General features: G+C 50.0%; 1 protein-coding gene across 2 annotated transcripts; it reads left to right on the top strand.

Annotated features, from left to right (window-relative positions):
• Positions 1 to 577: 577 nt before the first annotated feature.
• Positions 578 to 9,861, top strand: TARDBP (TAR DNA binding protein). 2 transcript variants are annotated; one of them, XM_063948681.1, is made up of 7 exons: positions 578 to 686; positions 4,709 to 4,958; positions 6,018 to 6,181; positions 6,286 to 6,426; positions 7,545 to 7,649; positions 7,856 to 8,026; positions 8,318 to 9,861. In XM_063948681.1, the coding sequence occupies exons 2-7, from the start codon at positions 4,718 to 4,720 to the stop codon at positions 8,843 to 8,845; spliced, it is 1,350 nt and encodes a 449-aa protein (XP_063804751.1). In that variant the 5' UTR covers positions 578 to 686; positions 4,709 to 4,717; the 3' UTR covers positions 8,846 to 9,861. The 2 variants fall into 2 exon arrangements, with proteins under 2 accessions (XP_063804751.1, XP_063804752.1); XM_063948682.1 differs by lacking the exon at positions 7,545 to 7,649.
• Positions 9,862 to 22,797: the final 12,936 nt, after the last annotated feature.

The following is a 22,797-nucleotide window of genomic DNA, read 5'->3' as shown; positions in this document are numbered from 1 at the left end:
GAAAATCCTTTCCTCGTACTGTCCGTCTCCTCTGGGCACAGTTTCTCTAACTGAGGTCTGGAGGAGGGGCATAGAGGGAGGAGCCAGTGCACACCCAGACCTAAAGTCTCTTAAAGTGCCCATGTCACCTGCGGAGCCCGTCTATCCCCATGGTCCTTACGGAGTCCCCAGCATCCTCTATGGACTACGAGAAAAAGATTTACCGGTAGGTTTAAAATCTTATTTTTACCGATGTTTTCCTTCTATGTCCATCCCTAGTTAGACTGCGTTATCTCTCTCCAAGCTTTGATAAGTCTCCCCCTCTCTCCCATTAGGCAGCGGCCTGGCAGTGCTCTGACGTACAGGCCCGGCAGCCTCAGCGCATGCGCAACGGGCGCCCCTCCGCCATACAGGCCGCTACCACTTCATCTCCCGCAGGGGGGAGGGACGCGCTCTGCCTCGCCTTTTCCTATTTCTTTAAGACAAATAGTTATAAATAATCCAGTCTCTGATATTAATTTCCTATTTACAATGTGAGAGCATTATACACGGCGCCGAGGTGAGGAGAAACCCGCTCTCCCCCCCCCCCCCCGGCAGTGGTAGCGTCCAGCCGTTGATGTGCAGCTCACCAGGAGACGCCGGCGCCATTTTGCTGCGGACCCCGCGAGGTGTGGAGTTGGATTCTCGCTAGATAGATCCTGGAGCAGGTAAGTGTCCGCGGTCCTGAGTGCTCATCCCCGAGACCCCTCATTATGTGCGGCCCTCATCCCGGGGGTGCAATGTGCGGCCTTCCCGTCCCCGAGACCCCTTATCCCGGGGGTGCAATGTGCGGCCTTCCCGTCCCCGAGACCCCTCATCCCGGGGGTGCAATGTGCGGCCTTCCCGTACCCGAGACCCCTCATCCCGGGGGTGTAATGTGCGGCCTTCCCGTACCCGAGACCCCTTATCCCGGGGGTGCAACGTGCGGCCTTCCCGTACCCGAGACCTCTTATCCCGGGGGTGCAATGTGCGGCCTTCCCGTACCCGAGACCCCTCATCCCGGGGGTGCAATGTGCGGCCTTCCCGTACCCGAGACCCCTCATCTCGGGGGTGCAATGTGCGGCCCTCCTGTACCAGAGACCCCTCATCCCGGGGGTGTAATGTGCGGCCTTCCCGTACCCGAGACCCCTTATCCCGGGGGTGTAATGTGCGGCCTTCCCGTACCCGAGACCCCTCATCCCGGGGGTGTAATGTGCGGCCTTCCCGTACCCGAGACCCCTCATCCCGGGGGTGTAATGTGCGGCCTTCCCGTACCCGAGACCCCTCATCCCGGGGGTGCAATGTGCGGCCTTCCCGTACCCGAGACCTCTTATCCCGGGGGTGCAATGTGCGGCCTTCCCGTCCCCTCATCCTGGGGGTGCAATGTGCGGCCTTCCCGTACCCGAGACCTCTTATCCCGGGGGTGCAATGTGCGGCCTTCCCGTCCCCTCATCCTGGGGGTGCAATGTGCGGCCTTCCCGTACCCGAGACCCCTCATCTCGGGGGTGCAATGTGCCGGCCTCCTGTACCAGAGACCCCTCATCTCGGGGGTGCAATGTGCGGCCTACCCGTACCCGAGACCCCTCATCCCGGGGGTGCAATGTGCGGCCTTCCCGTACCCGAAACCCCTCATCCCGGGGGTGTAATGTGCGGCCTTCCCGTACCCGAGACCCCTCATCCCGGGGGTGCAATGTGCGGCCTTCCCGTACCCGAGACCCCTTATCCCGGGGGTGCAATGTGCGGCCTTCCCGTACCCGAGACCTCTTATCCCGGGGGTGCAATGTGCGGCCTTCCCGTACCCGAGACCTCTTATCCCGGGGGTGCAATGTGCGGCCTTCCCGTCCCCTCATCCTGGGGGTGCAATGTGCGGCCTTCCCGTACCCGAGACCCCTCATCTCGGGGGTGCAATGTGCGGCCTTCCCGTACCAGAGACCCCTCATCTCGGGGGTGCAATGTGCGGCCTTCCCGTACCAGAGACCCCTCATCTCGGGGGTGCAATGTGCGGCCTTCCCGTACCCGAGACCCCTCGTTTTGGGGGTGCAATGTGCGGCCCTCCTGTACCGGAGACCCCTCATTTTGGGGGTGCAATGTGCGGCCCTCCTGTACCGGAGACCCCTCATCCCGGGGGTGCAATGTGCGGCCCTCCTGTACCAGAGACCCCTCATCCCGGGGGTGCAATGTGCGTCCCTCCTGTACCAGAGACCCCTCATCCCGGGGGTGCAATGTGCGGCCCTCCTGTACCAGAGACCCCTCATCTCGGGGGTGCAATGTGCGGCCCTCCTGTACCAGAGACCCCTCATCTCGGGGGTGTAATGTGCGGCCTTCCCGTACCCGAGACCCCTTATCCCGGGGGTGTAATGTGCGGCCTTCCCGTACCCGAGACCCCTCATCCCGGGGGTGTAATGTGCGGCCTTCCCGTACCCGAGACCCCTCATCCCGGGGGTGTAATGTGCGGCCTTCCCGTACCCGAGACCCCTCATCCCGGGGGTGCAATGTGCGGCCTTCCCGTACCCGAGACCTCTTATCCCGGGGGTGCAATGTGCGGCCTTCCCGTCCCCTCATCCTGGGGGTGCAATGTGCGGCCTTCCCGTACCCGAGACCTCTTATCCCGGGGGTGCAATGTGCGGCCTTCCCGTCCCCTCATCCTGGGGGTGCAATGTGCGGCCTTCCCGTACCCGAGACCCCTCATCTCGGGGGTGCAATGTGCCGGCCTCCTGTACCAGAGACCCCTCATCTCGGGGGTGCAATGTGCGGCCTACCCGTACCCGAGACCCCTCATCCCGGGGGTGCAATGTGCGGCCTTCCCGTACCCGAAACCCCTCATCCCGGGGGTGTAATGTGCGGCCTTCCCGTACCCGAGACCCCTCATCCCGGGGGTGCAATGTGCGGCCTTCCCGTACCCGAGACCCCTCATCTCGGGGGTGCAATGTGCGGCCTTCCCGTACCAGAGACCCCTCATCTCGGGGGTGCAATGTGCGGCCTTCCCGTACCAGAGACCCCTCATCTCGGGGGTGCAATGTGCGGCCTTCCCGTACCCGAGACCCCTCATTTTGGGGGTGCAATGTGCGGCCCTCCTGTACCGGAGACCCCTCATTTTGGGGGTGCAATGTGCGGCCCTCCTGTACCGGAGACCCCTCATCCCGGGGGTGCAATGTGCGGCCCTCCTGTACCAGAGACCCCTCATCCCGGGGGTGCAATGTGCGGCCCTCCTGTACCAGAGACCCCTCATCCCGGGGGTGCAATGTGCGGCCCTCCTGTACCAGAGACCCCTCATCTCGGGGGTGCAATGTGCGGCCCTCCTGTACCAGAGACCCCTCATCTCGGGGGTGCAATGTGCGGCCCTCCTGTACCAGAGACCCCTCATCTCGGGGGTGCAATGTGCGGCCCTCCTGTACCAGAGACCCCTCATCCCGGGGGTGCAATGTGCGACCCTCCTGTACCAGAGACCCCTCATCCCGGGGGTGCAATGTGCGGCCCTCCTGTACCAGAGACCCCTCATCTCGGGGGTGCAATGTGCGGCCCTCCTGTACCAGAGACCCCTCATCTCGGGGGTGCAATGTGCGGCCCTCCTGTACCAGAGACCCCTCATCTCGGGGGTGCAATGTGCGGCCCTCCTGTACCAGAGACCCCTCGGGGGTGCAATGTGCGGCCCTCCTGTACCAGAGACCCCTCATCTCGGGGGTGCAATGTGCGGCCTTCCCGTACCCGAGACCCCTCATTTTGGGGGTGCAATGTGCGGCCCTCCTGTACCGGAGACCCCTCATTTTGGGGGTGCAATGTGCGGCCCTCCTGTACCGGAGACCCCTCATCCCGGGGGTGCAATGTGCGGCCCTCCCGTCCCCGAGACCCCTCATCCCGGGGGTGCAATGTGCGGCCCTCCCGTCCCCGAGACCCCTCATCCCGGGGGTGCATTGTGCGGCCTTCCCGTCCCCGAGACCCCTCATCTCGGGGGTGCAATGTGCGGCCCTCCTATACCAGAGACTAAATATCCCAGGATGCATTGCATGCCCCCCTCTCCATACCTGACCATACATATCCTGGGGTGCATGTTCTGCCCACCCCTCTATTTGTAGTGGGGGGTGTTGTGCTTTGAGCCCCTCAGCCAGGGCCAATTTCAGTTGGGGGGGGGGGGGGGGGGGGGTGATTGCTCCACCCACAGACAGCCTCTCTGCAGCCCAGCTCAGGAGAACAGTGCTCCTGCCCTTTATCAGGCCTGGGTAACTGGAATTCCCCTTGGCAGCCCTGTCCCTTCCTCTGTACTTGAAGCACATGCACCCCTGCTTTCTGCACGGATGGTGTAGTGGTTAGCATTACTGCCTCACAGGACAGAGGTCATGGGTTCCATTCCCACCATGGCCCTAACTGTGTGGAGTTTGTATATTCTCCCCGTACTTGCGTGGGGTTTCTCTGGGTACTCCGGTTTCCTCTCACAATCCAAAAATATACTTGTAGGTTAATTGGCTCCCCAAAAAAATGAACCTGAATGTGTGTACACGTGGTAGGGAATAGAGTAAGCTCTACGGGGCAGGGACCGATGTGACTCTGTAAAGTGGAATGTGTGCTCTATATAAAGGTAATAAATACAGTATTATGTCCTGGCGTGCATGGACACCAGTATTAGCTTGTTCTTGTGAGTGGGCCTGGTGGGAAGACATGAGTTTATAGCATGGATGGGGAGCTGTATCTGCTTCTCTAATGCTTCTTCTCTTAGTTTGCAGCCATGGAGATGGAGTATATTCGTGTGGCGGAGGATGAGAATGAGGAGCCGATGGAAATACCGTCAGAGGATGATGGTACTGTCCTCCTGTCCACTGTGACTGCTCAGTTCCCGGGTGCGTGTGGCCTCAGATACAGGAATCCAGTGAATCAGTGTATGCGTGGAGTCAGACTGGTAGAAGGAATTCTCCACGCACCGGAGACTGGATGGGGAAATCTTGTTTATGTTGTGAACTACCCAAAAGGTGAGTGGTGTAACAATGGTATATCCAGCAATGCGTCACAGTGGCTAAAAGTATTCAATGCGGTGTCACATGCAGTCCAGTGGGCTTAATTGGTACACGATTGATAGACATGCATGTGGAAATAAGCCGCAATCTCTAGTTTGGAGTAGCTCTGCTTTCTCGTTGGTCACTTTAGACTGCAAGGGGGTGATTTTGTTCTACCTTGCGGCTACTACTAGATGGCGCCCAATGGAGCAGTCCAATTGTTTTGTTCAGGAGCATATAGCAGCTCGGAACACTTCAGCTCGCAACCTCCAGAGATGATGAGCTGATACGTATGAAAAGTGCTCCATTAGTGCCCAAACAAACTGCTGCCAGGAATTTATTTGGTGCTTATGGGCACACGGTCAGAGCAAAAATGTAATCAGCCCCCAACAGTGTCTGCAGACAGCAGCTTTAAGCTGGGTACATGCCTTTCCAGTCACTTAGCTGATCGAGACCATTAACCTGATCAGCCGAGTGCTGTGTACCCCACTTGACTCCTTGTGATGTACACATTGAGCTAGTAATGGCTCAGTGTTTCAGGAGCAATGTAAGCCATTTATCAGCTGATGTTCCTGCATGTGTTCCTCTACAATAGTGAGGCATAGGTGTGTACCCAGCTTAACACGAAAGTTACTCCAACGAGGTTACCACACGTCCGTTTTACCTGTAGCATTTAAGATTGATTTAATTAGTTGCACAGCTGTAGCGCTGGGTTTAACACATTAAATTACTAGCTAATTTCCCTGTGGCTAATTGGATTAACCCATAGATGCTGGGTGAAGTGTCTGGGTTAACCTATACTGTGAGCCCCAGAGGGTGCACTAAACGTGGATTTTCCCTGTGGCTACTGAAGCCACACTGTCTTGTTGGTAGAGTTCTTCTGTGGTTTGAGGTCTCTGAAAGTGGCCCACATGGGTGAGCTTGCTGCTGATCTGCTATGTTTCTGGAAGTGGCTGTACATGCCGGAGTACCATTTTCTAGGCATTTCTTTCCTCTTAACGTCGATGGTTTAGCTTTTTAACTTTGTTCCCTCAGATAACAAAAGGAAAATGGATGAAACTGATGCTTCTTCTGCTGTTAAAATAAAGCGTGCTGTAACAAAAACGTCTGATCTCATTGTGCTTGGGCTTCCTTGGAAAACAACTGAGCAGGATCTGAAGGAATATTTCAGCACATTTGGCGAAGTCATCATGGTCCAGGTACTGCTTTTGTCTAATATAGCTAGGCCACTACATCAGAGGGACAACTTGCCTATTTAGAATGGTTTAATTGGCATTCACATGCTTCGGTTTCATTTTTTCAGGTTAAGAAAGATGCAAAGACTGGACATTCAAAAGGCTTTGGATTTGTGCGCTTCACAGAATATGAAACACAAGTGAAAGTGATGTCCCAGCGCCACATGATAGATGGGAGGTGGTGTGACTGTAAACTGCCCAATTCCAAGGTACCTTTCTGTTATATTTAACTGGATGTAATCATGGACAAGTCATAAAGTGCTATAAAGTTAGTTTACTTGGGTGGTGAGGAATGTGTACCTTGCAGTAATGTATGGCTGTGGCTGAATTCATCCACTATGCCCCTCACTGCTGATTAGGTTCAGGTCTCTGCACTTAGCTGACCTGTATATGATCCCACCAGGAGACGGCCACCGTCCTCAGCGTTAATGTGCTGTATTACCTGAACCTCCGAATTCCACATTCGTGGTCTGTGCTATGTCCGTTTTATCATTCTTACATTGGGCTCGATATCCACATAGCATGGCTTCTGCATAATGTGACCCCCCATCACACTAGGCCTGTAACTATTATCCTACAGACTTTTATCAAACTGGATATTACAACTAGTAATGTGAATAAAAGATTAATATCGCAGAAAGTTGTATGCCCTGATCAAGGTCTTAAACGTGAGATTAATACATGCAGGATACACTGCCTGTGCAGCTTACCAATAATTGTTCTTGGGTTCTCCTTCGTGTACAGATATCTGTATTTCCAGTTGTGCTGTTGCTTATTTTATTTGAATCTACAGCTTCCTAATACTAGTGTCTGTATAGGTTGTCCCAGTTCTAGGGTTAGGATTACCTTCTCAGTTCTCTCCATAGTAGCTGTGCTTTAGTGTTGGAGCCACCATTCACGTGGCATGCAAGCATTATCCACCATGCAGAAGTAATGGCAGTTCCTCTGTCCACTATGTGTGGGCATACTAAATTATTGCACCCCTAAAGAGTGGATGTCCTAGAACCACTCTAGTATATTTTTATGTTTGCAGGATGATTCTAAACATTGCCCTATCACAATTTTTTTTTTTTCTATATAGATCATTGTAGCAATCTGTGCAGTGAGTCTTGTTATAGTACTAACCGGTCCTTTCTGTAGGTTTACTGGTCAAATACCCCCCACACCTCCCCCCACCCCAATAGTGGTTTAGGCTATATTGTGCACTGAACCAGAATTCTTGATCATGTAGTTCCACTAGGAAGGGGAAATATACCAGTATTATAGTAATACCGCGGTAATAAAAAAATAATAGTAAGGCTATATGGCTATCTTTGTATTACCGCAGTATTACTGGACTGCAGAGCCGCAGCTATTTTTAGCGTCGCAGTCGTCCCGTGATGTAATGATGCCGCGACACTACTTTAGAGAGGAATCTCATTCTCCAGTGGAGGTAAGAACTGCAGGGGGGAAATGGCTGGAGAGGGGTGTGGGATGGAGTGGTCTTAGACTTTATATTATACCTGTTTCTTTCCTATTAAGTTAAATATTGAGAAATCCCAAAGCCTACTAGGAACCAGTGAGGTTGGATAGGATACATTCTCGTGGGCGTATATATAGAACCATCTTAAAACACTACTCTGGCTTTCTCTAATACAGCAAAGCCCAGATGAACCAATGCGTAGCCGCAAAGTGTTTGTTGGCCGTTGCACAGAGGATATGACCATCGAGGAGCTGCGCCAGTTCTTCACGCAGTACGGAGAGGTCGTTGATGTTTTTATCCCAAAGCCATTCCGAGCATTTGCCTTTGTGACATTTGCTGATGACCAGGTAAAGTTCTAGTGTGTGAAAGTAATGACTACTGCAAGGGTGTTTAGTGGCTGGATATCATTGGCGGTGTAACTAGCATGTTGGTATGAGTAGAACTTGTATGAGTGGGGGATGGAGGCACTTCCATTTATCATTCCTTTACAAAGATAACATACATCCTATGTAAAGGACCAGATCCAAATGGCGAACTGATAGGGGTTCCATGAATTGTGCATACACCTACTAGCCGATTGTAAGCTTATTGTAGAAGGCTTGTCATGCGTTTCTAAGAATCCTTTATTCATCTTTCAGGTGGCACAATCATTATGTGGAGAAGATCTCATCATCAAAGGAGTCAGTGTCCATGTATCTACAGCAGAACCCAAACAGAGTAGTAACAGGATCCCCTTAGAGAGAGGTGGCAGGTTCCCGGGAGCAAACTTTGGTGGTCAGGGGTATCCCAGCCACAGGCCAAACAGCGGTGGACTAGGCAATAACCAGCCTAGTAACATGGGGGGCGGTGGAGGGGGTGGAGGTATGAACTTTGGTGCCTTTAGCATTAACCCAGCAATGATGGCTGCTGCACAGGCAGCTCTACAGAGTAGCTGGGGCATGATGGGTATGCTTGCTAGCCAGCAGAACCAGGGTGGGCCACAAGCTAGCAGCCATGGCCAAGGAAATCCGCCCAGGGATCAGTCGGGTTTTGGTTCAGCTAGCAACTCCTATGGCTCTAACTCGGGTGCTATAGGCTGGGGTTCTCCTAATGCTGGCTCTGGTACTGGGTTTAATGGTGGCTTCAGCTCAAGCATGGAATCCAAGTCCTCTGGTTGGGGCATGTAGTTTTCTAGGTTTATTGTGTTGGGTGAATGGGTAAATATTTCCTAATTTTATGGTAAGTACATTGTAAAATACATTTACTTAAACTCTCCCAAAGGTTTTCTTCAAGCCTTCAGGTTATTCAGCTGTATATCCTCCATGAAGGAGCATGGGTGAAGGCATGCGTTGTCTATGAAATGAAACCACTTGCCATCAGATTTCATTACCCAATGATTAATTACAACTTTTTGTTTTTCTTGATGTAAAAGAATCGGATCTTGTGTAGCACAGTCTTCCTTGTTGTGTCTACTGCTTCAGCAACTGATCTCTGCTGCTCACCTTTGTCTCTGGGACCTGGCACAGTTCTGTAAATATCCTGTCCTGGATCACTCCTACAAATATTTCCTATCGAGAAATCTGCTGCTGCACAGTGAAGCTTAAGACGGTGGGTGATCCATTTTTATCCACTTTATTTGGTGGAAACGTAGCGGCGCGTTGAACGCACGGCTGTGAGGTGGAACCAGAAGGCTGTTTGAACTGTGGGATTGATGGTACCAAGGAATGAGAGGCTTGGGTATGAGCGAGAAGCCGAGCGCGTGGAGAGACCTGGTGGTGCATTATGGGAATATTGAAGTTGGCAATGTGTCTCAATCCAGTGGCCTTGGTGAGCGTGTGCAGAGAGCAGTGGGAGCAAGTAACGTACGAGTGTTTCTTGCATTCAAAGGACTTGTTCATTTGGAAGACTGGGTCTTTTTCTGCCTATGAGACAACTGTTTGAAATTGGTTTGTGTAAACATGTTTCCCTTTCCTTACAATGTCTATTGCTGTGAATGCTGTATGAGGTGTCCTGACCATGTGATGCTGGAGGGTGGGTGGTCGCTCTGGAGTGGAATGACATGCTCCTGTCCTAGAGTGTGGGGACGCTTTTGAGTTGTACGTAATAACAAGAATGCTGTTTGCTGCAGTCATGTGTTCTGTGTTTGGATGCTTTTTACAAGACCTGTCAATGTAGGATTCTTAAATAAAACCATTTAAATAAATTTGGTTCACTGCTTTTTGTCTTCTCTACAAGTAACCTTTAAGTTTTGTAACATTCAAAAAGGACAGAGGAAAAACTTATGGTCTGAAACATTAACACGTTTTCTCTTATGTCCTAGAGGATGCTGGGGTCCATATTAGTACCATGGGGTATAGACTGGTCCACTAGGAACCAATGGCACTTTTAAGAGTTTGAGTGGGCTGGCTTCTCCCTCTATGCCCCTCCTACCAGACTGTTTAGAAAATGTGCCCGGAGGAGCCGTTCACAGATCTTCAGAGTTTCTCTAGTAAAAGTTGTTGTGTGGGTTTTTTTTTATTTTTATTAAAGTTTATTATTTTACAGGGAGGCTGCTGGCAACAGCCTACCTGCTTCGAGGGCCTAAGGGGTCTGAGCCACTATCTCCACTGACAGGACACTAAGCTCCTGAGGGGATCGAACGTTCGCCGCCACGGGATCGCTCACCCCAGCAGTATGCCACCACCCCCTTACAGAGCCAGAAGATCAGTGGCGAGTTAGTAACCGCCCCCCCCCCCTGTCAAGGGAGGAGGCGGTGTGAAGATGTCGGCAACAGGGTAGGGAGCGCAGTATTAACTGCGCTCCGGGGTTCAGTGGTACATGGTGCGGTGCTGTGAGGGGTGCCCTGAGCCAGCGCCTACACCCTACACTATCCAGCAAGTCTGTTAGGGTACCAGGATCGCTGCCAGCACAATTCCTCAGGCCAGTATAATCTTCAGAAGAGCGGGAAGACCGCACCATGAAAGGGGGTGTAACTTCTCCTCAGAGCTGACCGTGCAGCATTCAGCACCATTTTCCTGCCTGCAGAAGTGCTGTCCCTCCAGATCAACTCCAGCTGCCTTGTACCGGTACCAGAGGGTTGTAGAAGGGGGGGGGGGGGAAATGTTGTGTAAAGTCTGTGTAGCCTATTAAGGTACGGCACATTATGGGTTATGTACAAATTGTTTTGCGTTTCAGCAGATTGCAAGGCAGATTCCTGTTCAACGGCAGTTAGATCCGCCTTGGGCTATGTTTGCACAAACCTTGTCCAGTATAGCTGAAAAATTAGTCCATACAGCTTCAACAGGAGTAGGGTACACTATTAACCCATACATGCAGCTCCCTTCTTATGGTATAGCCCCAACAGCTTCTACAAGCCAACAAGCTGATACACCAAGGGTAAATATAGAATCGAATTCACAGGCTACACAGGATGATACATCAGATGAGGATAGCTCTATATACTCTACCTCACCATATGAAGAACAGGTAGCAGGTATTGGCTCAGAGGATATAGCTGAGCTAATTGGAGCAATGAAGGCTATTCTGTCCCTAGACGAGACAGTAGAGCTGATAATAAAGACTAAGGCACCTGTGTTTAAATGTCCCAAAACAGTTAGGGTTGAGTTTCCAGGGTCAGATCAGCTGACGGAAATTATGGAGGAAGCTTGGGCTACACCCAATAAGAAATATAAAATTCCCAAAAAATGGGATTCCTGTTACTCTTTTCCAACTGGGGACTGTTTTGGAGGCACTTCTCTTTTTAAAGTATATACGCACGTCATTCGATTAGTGCGAAAATATATTGCCTTTACCGTCAACATCATTAAAGGATGTCACAGACGAGTGGATGGGTTTTTGAAAAACATTTTCTGTCAGGGGCAGTCATAAGGCCAGCTATGGCCTCAGCCTGGATGACAAAAGCGGTAGTTGAATGGGCTGAAGAACTGGAAAATGGGCTCTCAGCACCTACTAGGGAGCAGGAGTCCCATATAGCCCATATGAAACAGGCTGCGCTATTCCTAGAAGAAGCAGCAATGGATATGGGTACTATTGCCTCCAAAGCGTCAGCCTTAACTGTAGCTGCTCGCAGAGCAATTTGGCTACGTACATGGAAAGCTGATTCAGAATATAAAAAGGTGCTGGAAGCTTTGCCTTTTTGTTGGGAACATTCTTTTTGGTAAGGAACTGACATTCTGGAGTCGGAAGCTGAATCCAAGAAGGTCAGGTTTCCTGCCAGTTATAATCCTAAACCTGAGGCTCGGGATTTCGGCCATTTCGGTGGCAAGGTAAAACGAGGTAAAAATGAATCAAAGCAAACCCTGTACAATAAGTCTGGTAAAGCCAAAGAAGCATTGGGCCACTAGAGGGCCAGCTTCCAAACCAGAACAGAAACCATCAGCCTGATGGTGCGGGCATCCACCTGGGGGACTCCACGGTAGGGGCCGTCTTCAGTTTGCACACATATGGCAGCAGTCGACAAGACGCCTGGGTGCACAAAGTGGTATCTCTGGGTTATGTTTTCCCATTCAAGAAGCAGCCTCCTGGAAGGTTGTTTTGCACCGGCCCATTTCACATAGAGGCGAAGGCCAGGGCCCTGTAAGAATCTGTTCAGAAATTGCTTCAGTCCGGGGTAATTATTTCAGTGCCCCAGGCACAACGGGGGCAGGGTTTTTACTCCAACCTATTTTTGGTCCGGAAGCCAAATGGGTCATTTCGGCCCATCCTCAATCTAAAAATGTTAAACAAATATACATTTGGGTCCCAAGTTTCCACATGTAGACATTACGCTCAATGGTTTTGGCCATGGAACCAGGGGATTACATGGTATCTCTGGATATACAAGATGCTTACCTGCATGTGCCTATAGCATTGTCCCATCAGTGTTACTTGAGGTATGCTATCCTCCAGCAACATTTTCAGTTCCAGGCTTTACCCTTTGGGTTAGCCACAGCTCCCAGAGTATTCACCAAGATCATGGTGGTTATGGCAGCTTATCTCCGCAAGCAGGGGATAAGGATTTTCCTATACCTAGACTATCTTTTAATCCTGGCACAATCCCAGGAATTGCTCTTGAGCCATCTCCAACAGACAATAACTTGTCTACAGAAACACGGATGGCTCATAAATTGGGCAAAGTCGTCTCGGATTCCGTCACAACGGATGATTCATTTAAGGACTGTATTGGATTCAAGTCTGCAGAAAATATTTTTACCTGTGGAAAAGATATCCAAGGTGCAGTTAATGACTCGGGAATTGTTGCACAGTCAAAACAATATCAATTTACACGGCAATGCGAGTGATGGTGTCAATATTCGACATGGTGGAATATGCACAATTACACTCGACCTTTTGCAACATCTGATTCTGACCAGATGAAATAGAGTACATCAGACAATAAAGAAACAAATACTTCCAGTAAAGGTAAAAAGGTTGGCTACAGACATCCCATCTAGACAAGGGGAGACCCTTTTGAATATTAGATTGGGAGATCCTGACAACGGATGCCAGTCTTCAGGGCTGGGGAGCAGTGCCTGGAAAATTATGGTTCTAGGGACAATGGACCACAGTAGAAAGTTGCCTGCCAATAAATCTGTTGGAACTGTGGGCCATATACATGGCACTGATTCAGGCAAAGGACATTCTGCAAGGAAAACCAGTCCAGATCCGCTTGGACCATGCAACGGCAGTAGCGTACCTCAACCATCAGAGAGGAACTCGCAGCCAAAGTGCAATGAAAGAGGTAAGTCACATATTAAAGTGGGCAGAATTCCATCTTCCACCATTGTCCGCAGTGTTCGTTCCAGGAGTCCTAAACTGGGAAGCGGACTTTCTCAGTCGACATGCCATTTGAGCAACCGAATGGGCTCTACACCCGGAAGTATTTCAGGCTCTAGTAGACAAGTGGGGGGTTGCCAGAGATGGATCTCATGGTGTCCCGTCTGAATAACAAAAGATCCCAGAGCGATCCTTGTGGATGCACTGTCAGTGAAATGTGACTTTCATCTGGCATATCTGTTTTCTCCAATCTCTCTGCTACCCAGGGTGGTGAGGAAAATAAAGCAAGCAAAGGGTGCCGTGATTCTAATAGCTCCGGCTTGCCCCAGAAGGCATTGGTACATAGATCTGCAGAGGATGCCGATGGATGCTCCAATTCTGCTCCCTCAACGTCCAGTTCTACTAATGCAGGGTCCCTGTTATCATAGGCATCTGGATAGTCTGTCTTTGACGGCGTGGCTGTTGAAACCTCTATCCTGAGGTCAAGAGGTTTTTCACAACAGGTAATTCAAACAATGCTTAGAGCAAGGAAACCCTCCTCTGCTCGCATTTATCACAGAATATGGCAAACCTATATTCATTAGTGCAGTGAAAGAAATCTGTATCCAAAATCTTCCAGAGTATCCAGAATCTTAGATTTCGTTCAGGCAGGAATGGATAAGGGTTTGAAGGTGGATTCCTTGAGAGTTCAAGTTTCAGCATTGACTATGTATGGTTTCAAAAGAAAATTGCCACTTTACAGGAGATGCGTACTTTTTTTCCAGGGAATGCTGCGCATTCAACCACCTTTTGTTCCTCCTGCACCTTGGGATTTAAGTCTGGTCCTCAAAGCCCTTTAAGGGGCTCCATTTGAACCACTTAAAGTGGATCTTAAATGGTTAACGGCTAAAGTACTCTTTCTACTGACTATGGCATCAGCTAGAAGAGTCTCGGATTTAGGAGCGCTGTCATGTAAGTCTCATTTCTCTATCGTCCTAGTGGATGCTGGGGTTCCTGAAAGGACCATGGGGAATAGCGGCTCCGCAGGAGACAGGGCACAAAAAGTAAAGCTTTTTCAGATCAGGTGGTGTGCACTGGCTCCTCCCCCTATGACCCTCCTCCAGACTCCAGTTAGATTTTTGTGCCCGGCCGAGAAGGGTGCAATCTAGGTGGCTCTCCTAAAGAGCTGCTTAGAAAAAGTTTAGCTAGGTTTTTTATTTTACAGTGATTCCTGCTGGCAACAGGATCACTGCAGCGAGGGACTGAGGGGAGAAGGAGTCAACTCACCTGCGTGCAGGATGGATTGGCTTCTTGGCTACTGGACATCAAGCTCCAGAGGGACGATCACAGGTACAGCCTGGATGGTCACCGGAGCCGCGCCGCCGGCCCCCTTGCAGATGCTGAAGTCAGAAGAGGTCCAGAATCGGCGGCTGAAGACTCCTGCAGTCTTCTAAAGGTAGCGCACAGCACTGCAGCTGTGCGCCATTTTCCCCTCAGCACACTTCACACGGCAGTCACTGAGGGTGCAGGGCGCTGGGAGGGGGGCGCCCTGGGAGGCAAATGAATACCTATAAAGGCTAAAAATACCTCACATATAGCCCCTAGAGGCTATATGGAGATATTTAACCCCTGCCTGATTTTTCTAAATAGCGGGAGACGAGCCCGCCAGAAAAGGGGCGGGGCCTATCTCCTCAGCACACGGCGCCATTTCCTCTCACAGCTCCGCTGGTCAGGACGGCTCCCAAGTCTCTCCCCTGCACTGCACTACAGAAACAGGGTAAAACAGAGAGGGGGGGGCAAATTTATGGCGATATTTTGATATAACAAAGCAGCTATAAGGGAGCACTTATTATAAGGCTATCCCTGATATATATATATAGCGCTTTTGGTGTGTGCTGGCAAACTCTCCCTCTGTCTCCCCAAAGGGCTAGTGGGTCCTGTCTTCGTTAGGAGCATTCCCTGTGTGTCTGCTGGGTGTCGGTACGTGTGTGTCGACATGTATGAGGACGATATTGGTGTGGAGGCGGAGCAATTGCCAAATATGAGGATGTCACCCCCTAGGGAGTCGACACCAGAATGGATGCCTTTATTTATGGAACTACGGGATAGTGTCAACACGCTAAAGCAGTCGTTTGACGACATGAGGCGGCCGGACAATCAATTAGTGCCTGTCCAGGCGACTCAAACACCGTCAGGGGCTGTGAAACGCCCTTTGCCTCAGTCGGTCGACACAGACCCAGACGCAGGCACTGACTCCAGTGGTGACGGTGACGATTCAACCGTATTTTCCAGTAGGGCCACACGTTATATGATTTTGGCAATGAAGGAGGCGTTACAATTAGCTGATACTACAGGTACCACTAAACAGGGTATTATGTGGGGTATGAAAAAACTACCTATAGTTTTTCCTGAATCAGAAGAATTAAATGACGTGTGTAATGAAGCGTGGGTTGCCCCTGATAAAAAGCTGATAATTTCAAAGAAATTATTGGCATTATACCCTTTCCCGCCAGAGGTTAGGGAGCGCTGGGAAACACCTCCTAGGGTGGACAAGGCGCTAACACGCTTATCTAAACAAGTGGCGTTACCCTCTCCTGAGACGGCCGCACTTAAAGATCCATCAGATAGGAGGATGGAAAATATCCAAAAAAGTATATACACACATGCAGGTGTTATACTACGACCAGCTGTAGCGACTGCCTGGATGGGCAGTGCTGGGGTAGTTTGGTCAGAGTCCCTGATTGAAAATATTGATACACTGGACAGGGACAAGATTTTACTGTCGTTAGAACAAATAAAGGATGCATTTCTTTATATGCGTGATGCACAGAGGGATATCTGCACACTGGCATCACGGGTAAGTGCTATGTCCATTTCGGCCAGAAGAGCTTTATGGACGCGACAGTGGACGGGCGATGCGGATTCAAAACGGCATATGGAAGTTTTGCCGTATAAAGGGGAGGAGTTATTTGGAGTCGGTCTATCAGATTTGGTGGCCACGGCTACAGCCGGGAAATCCACCTTTCTACCTCAAGTCACTCCCCAACAGAAAAAGGCACCGACTTTTCAACCGCAGCCCTTTCGTTCCTTTAAAAATAAGAGAGCAAAGGGCTATTCATATCTGCCACGAGGCAGAGGTCGAGGGAAGAGACAGCAACACGCAGCTCCTTCCCAGGAACAGAAGCCCTCCCCGGCTTCTACAAAAGCCTCAGCATGACGCTGGGGCTTCTCAAGCGGACTCGGGGACGGTGGGCGGTCGTCTCAAAAATTACAGCGCGCAGTGGGCTCACTCGCAGGTAGATCCCTGGATCCTGCAGATAATATCTCAAGGGTACAGGTTGGAATTAGAGACAGATCCACCTCGCCGTTTCCTGAAGTCTGCTTTACCAACGTCCCTCTCCGAAAGGGAGACGGTTTTGGAAGCCATTCACAAGCTGTACTCTCAGCAGGTGATAGTCAAGGTACCTCTTCTACAACAAGGGAAGGGGTATTATTCCACTCTTTTTGTGGTACCGAAGCCGGATGGCTCGGTAAGGCCTATTCTAAATCTGAAGTCCTTGAACCTGTACATAAAGAAGTTCAAGTTCAAGATGGAGTCACTCAGAGCAGTGATAGCGAACCTGGAAGAGGGGGACTTTATGGTATCCTTGGACATCAAGGATGCGTATCTCCACGTTCCAATTTACCCCTCACACCAGGGGTACCTCAGGTTCGTTGTACAAAACTGTCACTATCAGTTTCAGACGCTGCCGTTCGGATTGTCCACGGCACCTCGGATCTTTACAAAGGTAATGGCCGAGATGATGATTCTTCTTCGAAGAAAAGGCATATTAATTATCCCATACTTGGACGATCTCCTAATAAGGGCGAGGTCCAGAGAACAGCTAGAGATGGGATTAGCACTGTCTCAAGAAGTGCTAAAACAGCACGGGTGGATTCTGAATATTCCAAAATCCCAGTTAATGCCGACAACTCGTCTGCTGTTCCTAGGGATGATTCTGGACACGGTTCAGAAAAAGGTTTTTCTCCCGGAGGAAAAAGCCAAGGAGTTATCCGAGCTTGTCAGGAACCTCCTAAAACCAGGAAAGGTGTCTGTACATCAATGCACAAGAGTCCTGGGAAAAATGGTGGCTTCTTACGAAGCAATTCCATTTGGCAGATTCCACGCAAGAATTTTCCAAAGGGATCTGTTGGACAAATGGTCAGGGTCGCATCTTCAGATGCACCTACGGATAACCCTGTCTCCAAGGACAAGGGTGTCTCTTCTGTGGTGGTTGCAGAGTCCTCATCTATTGGTGGGCCGCAGATTCGGCATACAGGATTGGATCCTGGTGACCACGGACGCCAGCCTGAGAGGCTGGGGAGCAGTCACACAAGGAAGAAACTTCCAGGGAGTATGGACGAGCCTGGAAATGTCTCTTCACATAAACATTCTGGAACTAAGAGCAATATACAATGCTCTAAGCCAGGCAGAACCTCTGCTTCAGGGAAAACCGGTGTTGATCCAGTCGGACAACATCACGGCAGTCGCCCATGTGAACAGACAGGGCGGCACAAGAAGCAGGAGTGCAATGGCAGAAGCTGCAAGGATTCTTCGCTGGGCAGAGAATCATGTGATAGCACTGTCAGCAGTGTTCATCCCGGGAGTGGACAACTGGGAAGCAGACTTCCTCAGCAGACACGATCTTCACCCGGGAGAGTGGGGACTTCATCCAGAAGTCTTCCACATGCTGGTAACCCGTTGGGAAAGACCAATGGTGGACATGATGGCGTCTCGCCTCAACAAAAAACTGGACAGGTATTGCGCCAGGTCAAGAGATCCGCAGGCAATAGCTGTGGACGCGCTGGTAACGCCTTGGGTGTACCAGTCGGTGTATGTGTTTCCTCCTCTGCCTCTCATACCAAAAGTATTGAGAATTATACGGCAAAGAGGCGTAAGAACGATACTAGTGGTTCCGGATTGGCCAAGAAGGACTTGGTACCCGGAACTTCAAGAGATGATCACGGAAGATCCGTGGCCTCTACCTCTAAGGAGGGACTTGCTTCAGCAGGGTCCCGGTCTGTTTCAAGACTTACCGCGGCTGCGTTTGACGGCATGGCGGTTGAACGCCGGATCCTAAAGGAAAAAGGCATGCCGGAAGAAGTCATTCCTACTTTGATTAAAGCAAGGAAGGAAGTAACCGTGCAACATTATCACCGAATTTGGCGAAAATATGTTGCGTGGTGCGAAGATCGGAGTGCTCCGACGGAGGAATTTCAACTGGGTCGATTCCTACATTTCCTGCAATCAGGATTGTCTATGGGTCTCAAATTGGGATCTATTAAGGTTCAAATTTCGGCCCTGTCGATTTTCTTTCAAAAAGAATTGGCTTCAGTCCCTGAAGTCCAGACCTTTGTTAAGGGAGTGCTGCATATACAGCCTCCTGTGGTGCCTCCAGTGGCACCGTGGGATCTCAATGTGGTTTTGGACTTTCTAAAATCTCATTGGTTTGAACCACTAAATAAGGTGGATTTGAAATATCTCACTTGGAAAGTGACCATGCTTCTAGCCCTGGCTTCTGCCAGGAGAGTATCAGAATTGGCAGCTTTATCTTACAAAAGCCCATATCTGATTTTCCATTCGGACAGGGCAGAACTGCGGACTCGTCCGCATTTTCTCCCTAAGGTGGTGTCAGCATTTCATCTGAACCAGCCTATTGTAGTGCCTGCGGCTACAAGTGACTTGGAGGACTCCAAGTTACTGGACGTTGTCAGAGCATTAAAAATATATATTGCAAGGACAGCTGGAGTCAGAAAATCTGACTCGTTGTTTATATTGTATGCACCCAACAAGATGGGTGCTCCTGCGTCTAAGCAGACGATTGCTCGTTGGATCTGTAGCACAATCCAACTTGCACATTCTGTGGCAGGCCTGCCACAGCCTAAATCTGTAAAGGCCCACTCCACAAGGAAGGTGGGCTCATCTTGGGCGGCTGCCCGAGGGGTCTCGGCATTACAACTTTGCCGAGCAGCTACGTGGTCAGGGGAGAACACGTTTGTAAAATTTTACAAATTTGATACTCTGGCTAAGGAGGACCTGGAGTTCTCTCATTCGGTGCTGCAGAGTCATCCGCACTCTCCCGCCCGTTTGGGAGCTTTGGTATAATCCCCATGGTCCTTTCAGGAACCCCAGCATCCACTAGGACGATAGAGAAAATAAGATTTTACTTACCGATAAATCTATTTCTCGGAGTCCGTAGTGGATGCTGGGCGCCCATCCCAAGTGCGGATTATCTGCATAAATTGTACATAGTTATTGTTAACTAATTCGGGTTATTGTTGAAGGAAGCCATCTTTCAGAGGCTCCGCTGTTATCATACTGTTAACTGGGTTTAGATCACAGGTTGTACGGTGTGATTGGTGTGGCTGGTATGAGTCTTACCCGGGATTCAAAATCCTCCCTTATTGTGTACGCTCGTCCGGGCACAGTACCTAACTGGAGTCTGGAGGAGGGTCATAGGGGGAGGAGCCAGTGCACACCACCTGATCTGAAAAAGCTTTACTTTTTGTGCCCTGTCTCCTGCGGAGCCGCTATTCCCCATGGTCCTTTCAGGAACCCCAGCATCCACTACGGACTCCGAGAAATAGATTTATCGGTAAGTAAAATCTTATTTTTCTGAATATTTTTAGTTTTTTTTTTTTTTTTTTTTTTTTAATCCAGATAAAGCAGTTCTCAGAACTAAGTCTGGTTATCTTCCAAAGGCGGTCTCGAAGTTTCACCTTAACAAAGAAATTGTAGTCCTGGCTTTTCAGGTATCAGGACTGTCTGCGGGAGAAGCGTCGCTGGACGTAGTCCGGACATTAAGAATCTACATAGATCGTACCAGTGCCATCAGAAAAGAGGATTTTTTTTTACTTACCGATTAAATCCATTTCTCTGAATCCTCTAGGGGACACTGGAGCCTTATACAGGAGGGGTGTGAAGCTTGCAACCGGAGGTGTGGCACAATCTAAAATTAGCATTGTCTGCACAGCCGGCTGCTCCCCCTTCACATCCCTCCTTCCCCTGTTTGGAAAATTTGAGAGAATAGGACATTTATACTATAGCACATGGCGAGGAACCGAACTGTACAACATATCAAACAGCATCCAAGAACTCTTTTAACAGAAAAAAAACTAACGCTGTTTGCACAAACTGAACAAGTACTTTGAACACAGCAGGTTGACAGCACCGAGGTGGGTGTCCAGTGTCCCCTAGAGGATGCAGAGAAATGGATTTATCGGTAAGTACCAAAATTCTCTATCTTTCATCCACTAGGGGACAATGGAGCCTTATACAGTAGGGGACGTCCCAAAGTTATCCCCCAGGGAGGGAGTGCTGTCGGTGGCCTGCAAAACTAAACGTCTGAACTTAGTCTCCGGACACAAAGGTATCAAACTTGTAAAATTTTGCGAATGTGTGGGCTGAGGACCACGTCACCGCACTGCAAAGTTGCGTAGTGGAAGCACCTGTCAGCCACCCATGAGGCACCCACTGATATGGTGGTATGAGTACCCGTCTGAACCGGAACCTGTTTACCACAGGAAATATAAGCTTGCCGGATGGCAAGTCTAATCCATCTAGACAAAGACTGCTTAGATGCCGGCCAACCCTTCCATGGCCCATCATAAAGAACAAACAAATGGTACGACTTTCTGAAGGACAACGTAATTTGTATGTATACCCGCAAAGCTTGGACAACCTCCAAGGACACTTCCCCATCTGCAAGACCCTGAAAAGATGGGACCACTATTGGCTGGTTTACGTGAAACCCCGAAACAACCTTAGGAAGGAAATCTGCTCTGGTACGGAGTTCTGCCCTATCCTCATGAAAATTTAAAAAGGGACTCCTACACAATAAGGCTCCCAACCCCGAAACCCTTGTGGCAAACCAAGGCAAGCAATAACGTGACCTTCCAAGAGAGATATTTCAGGTCTGTGCTTGCTAATGGCTCAAAAGTTGGTGATCCCAAAAATTCCAGCACCAAATTTAAGTCCCATGGTGCAGTGGGAGGACGAAAAGGGGGGTTTTATCCTCAGAACCCCCTGTAAAAAGATTTGAACCTCTGGCAAGGATGCTAACCGCCGTTGAATAGGATGTGGAGAGACGAAATTTGAACCTTCAGAGAGCCCAGCCTCCGTCCTACATAAAGACCGACCCGAAGGAAAAGCAGAAGTCTGGATAAGTGGAAGTTCGTCGAATTCCACCCACGGTCCTGACACCAGTCTATGATTTCTTCCATGTTCTCGTATGGCCGTGACCGGCTACCCAGTGGCTATCATTGTAGGAATAGCCGCATTTGGTATTCCTCTACTTTTCAAGATCAGGTTCTCAATAGCCACGTTGTTAAACGCCACCTGTTCAGGTCTGGGTGAAGGAACGGCCCCTGTGATAACAGGTCTTCTCTCTGAGGTAGCCTCCAGGGAACTTCCGCTATTAACCCCTTCAAGTCCGAGTACCACCCCCTGCTGGGCCAGTCTGGTGGAATGAGAATTACCCACACTCTTCCGTTTTGCCCTTTTTTAATACCCTGGGTATGAGAGGAAATGGTGGGAAAAAACGTAAACTCTTCTATAAGACCAAGGAAGTGACAATGCGTCCACTGCTTTCCGTTGCTGGATCCCTCGTTCTGGCCACATACCTGGTCAGCTGAAGGTTGGTTTGAGAGGTCAATGGGTCTACTTAAGATGGGCTGCATCTCCATACCACCATCTTGAAGACTTGTGGGTGTAGACACCCTCTCCCAGATGCATGTCCTGGCGACTGAGAATCTGTATCCCAGTCCTCCACTCCTGGAATGAACTATGCTTAAAGGACAATGTTGCGCCCTTCTGTCCAAAACAAGATCTTCGTGGGTACTTTAAATGCCATCTTGTTCCTTGCTCCTCCTTACCGGTCTATGTATGCCGTTGTTGTGAAACTGTGCGACTGCAACGGAAAGTGTTGACACATCACTAAGTATACGGTTAAGAGAAGTTACATTGTAACTGCACTCTGCTCGAGAATGTTTATGGGTAGACTGCTCTCTCGTGACGTCCTTCTATACTGAAAACAGATGTTCCTCAAGGACGGCGCCCCAACCTTTAAGCCTGGCATCTGTGGTGAGGATCCTCCAATCAAAAATACTGAATTTCTTGTCTGCTGCGAGATTCCTGTGTAACGACCACCAAATTAGGGCAGTTTAGACTTGTGCAAAAGCCGCAATTTGCGATATAGTAACCAGTGCGAACCTGCTCCCTGAGCAATGAGGTACCTCTGTAATAGTCTGGAGTCTGCCGTACTGTAGAGCCTTCCAAGATGCCCCCATCTTCCCGAGACGTTTTACACCTAGGTGTAGGGAAAGTCTGTTACTTGAGCCACCAGCTTCTGTCTTAGCTCTTGCTCTC

The sequence above is a fragment of the Pseudophryne corroboree genome, assembly GCF_028390025.1.
Source record: "Pseudophryne corroboree isolate aPseCor3 chromosome 10 unlocalized genomic scaffold, aPseCor3.hap2 SUPER_10_unloc_1, whole genome shotgun sequence".
NCBI lineage: Eukaryota > Metazoa > Chordata > Amphibia > Anura > Myobatrachidae > Pseudophryne > Pseudophryne corroboree.
This window is presented reverse-complemented; position numbering and strand designations above follow the sequence as displayed.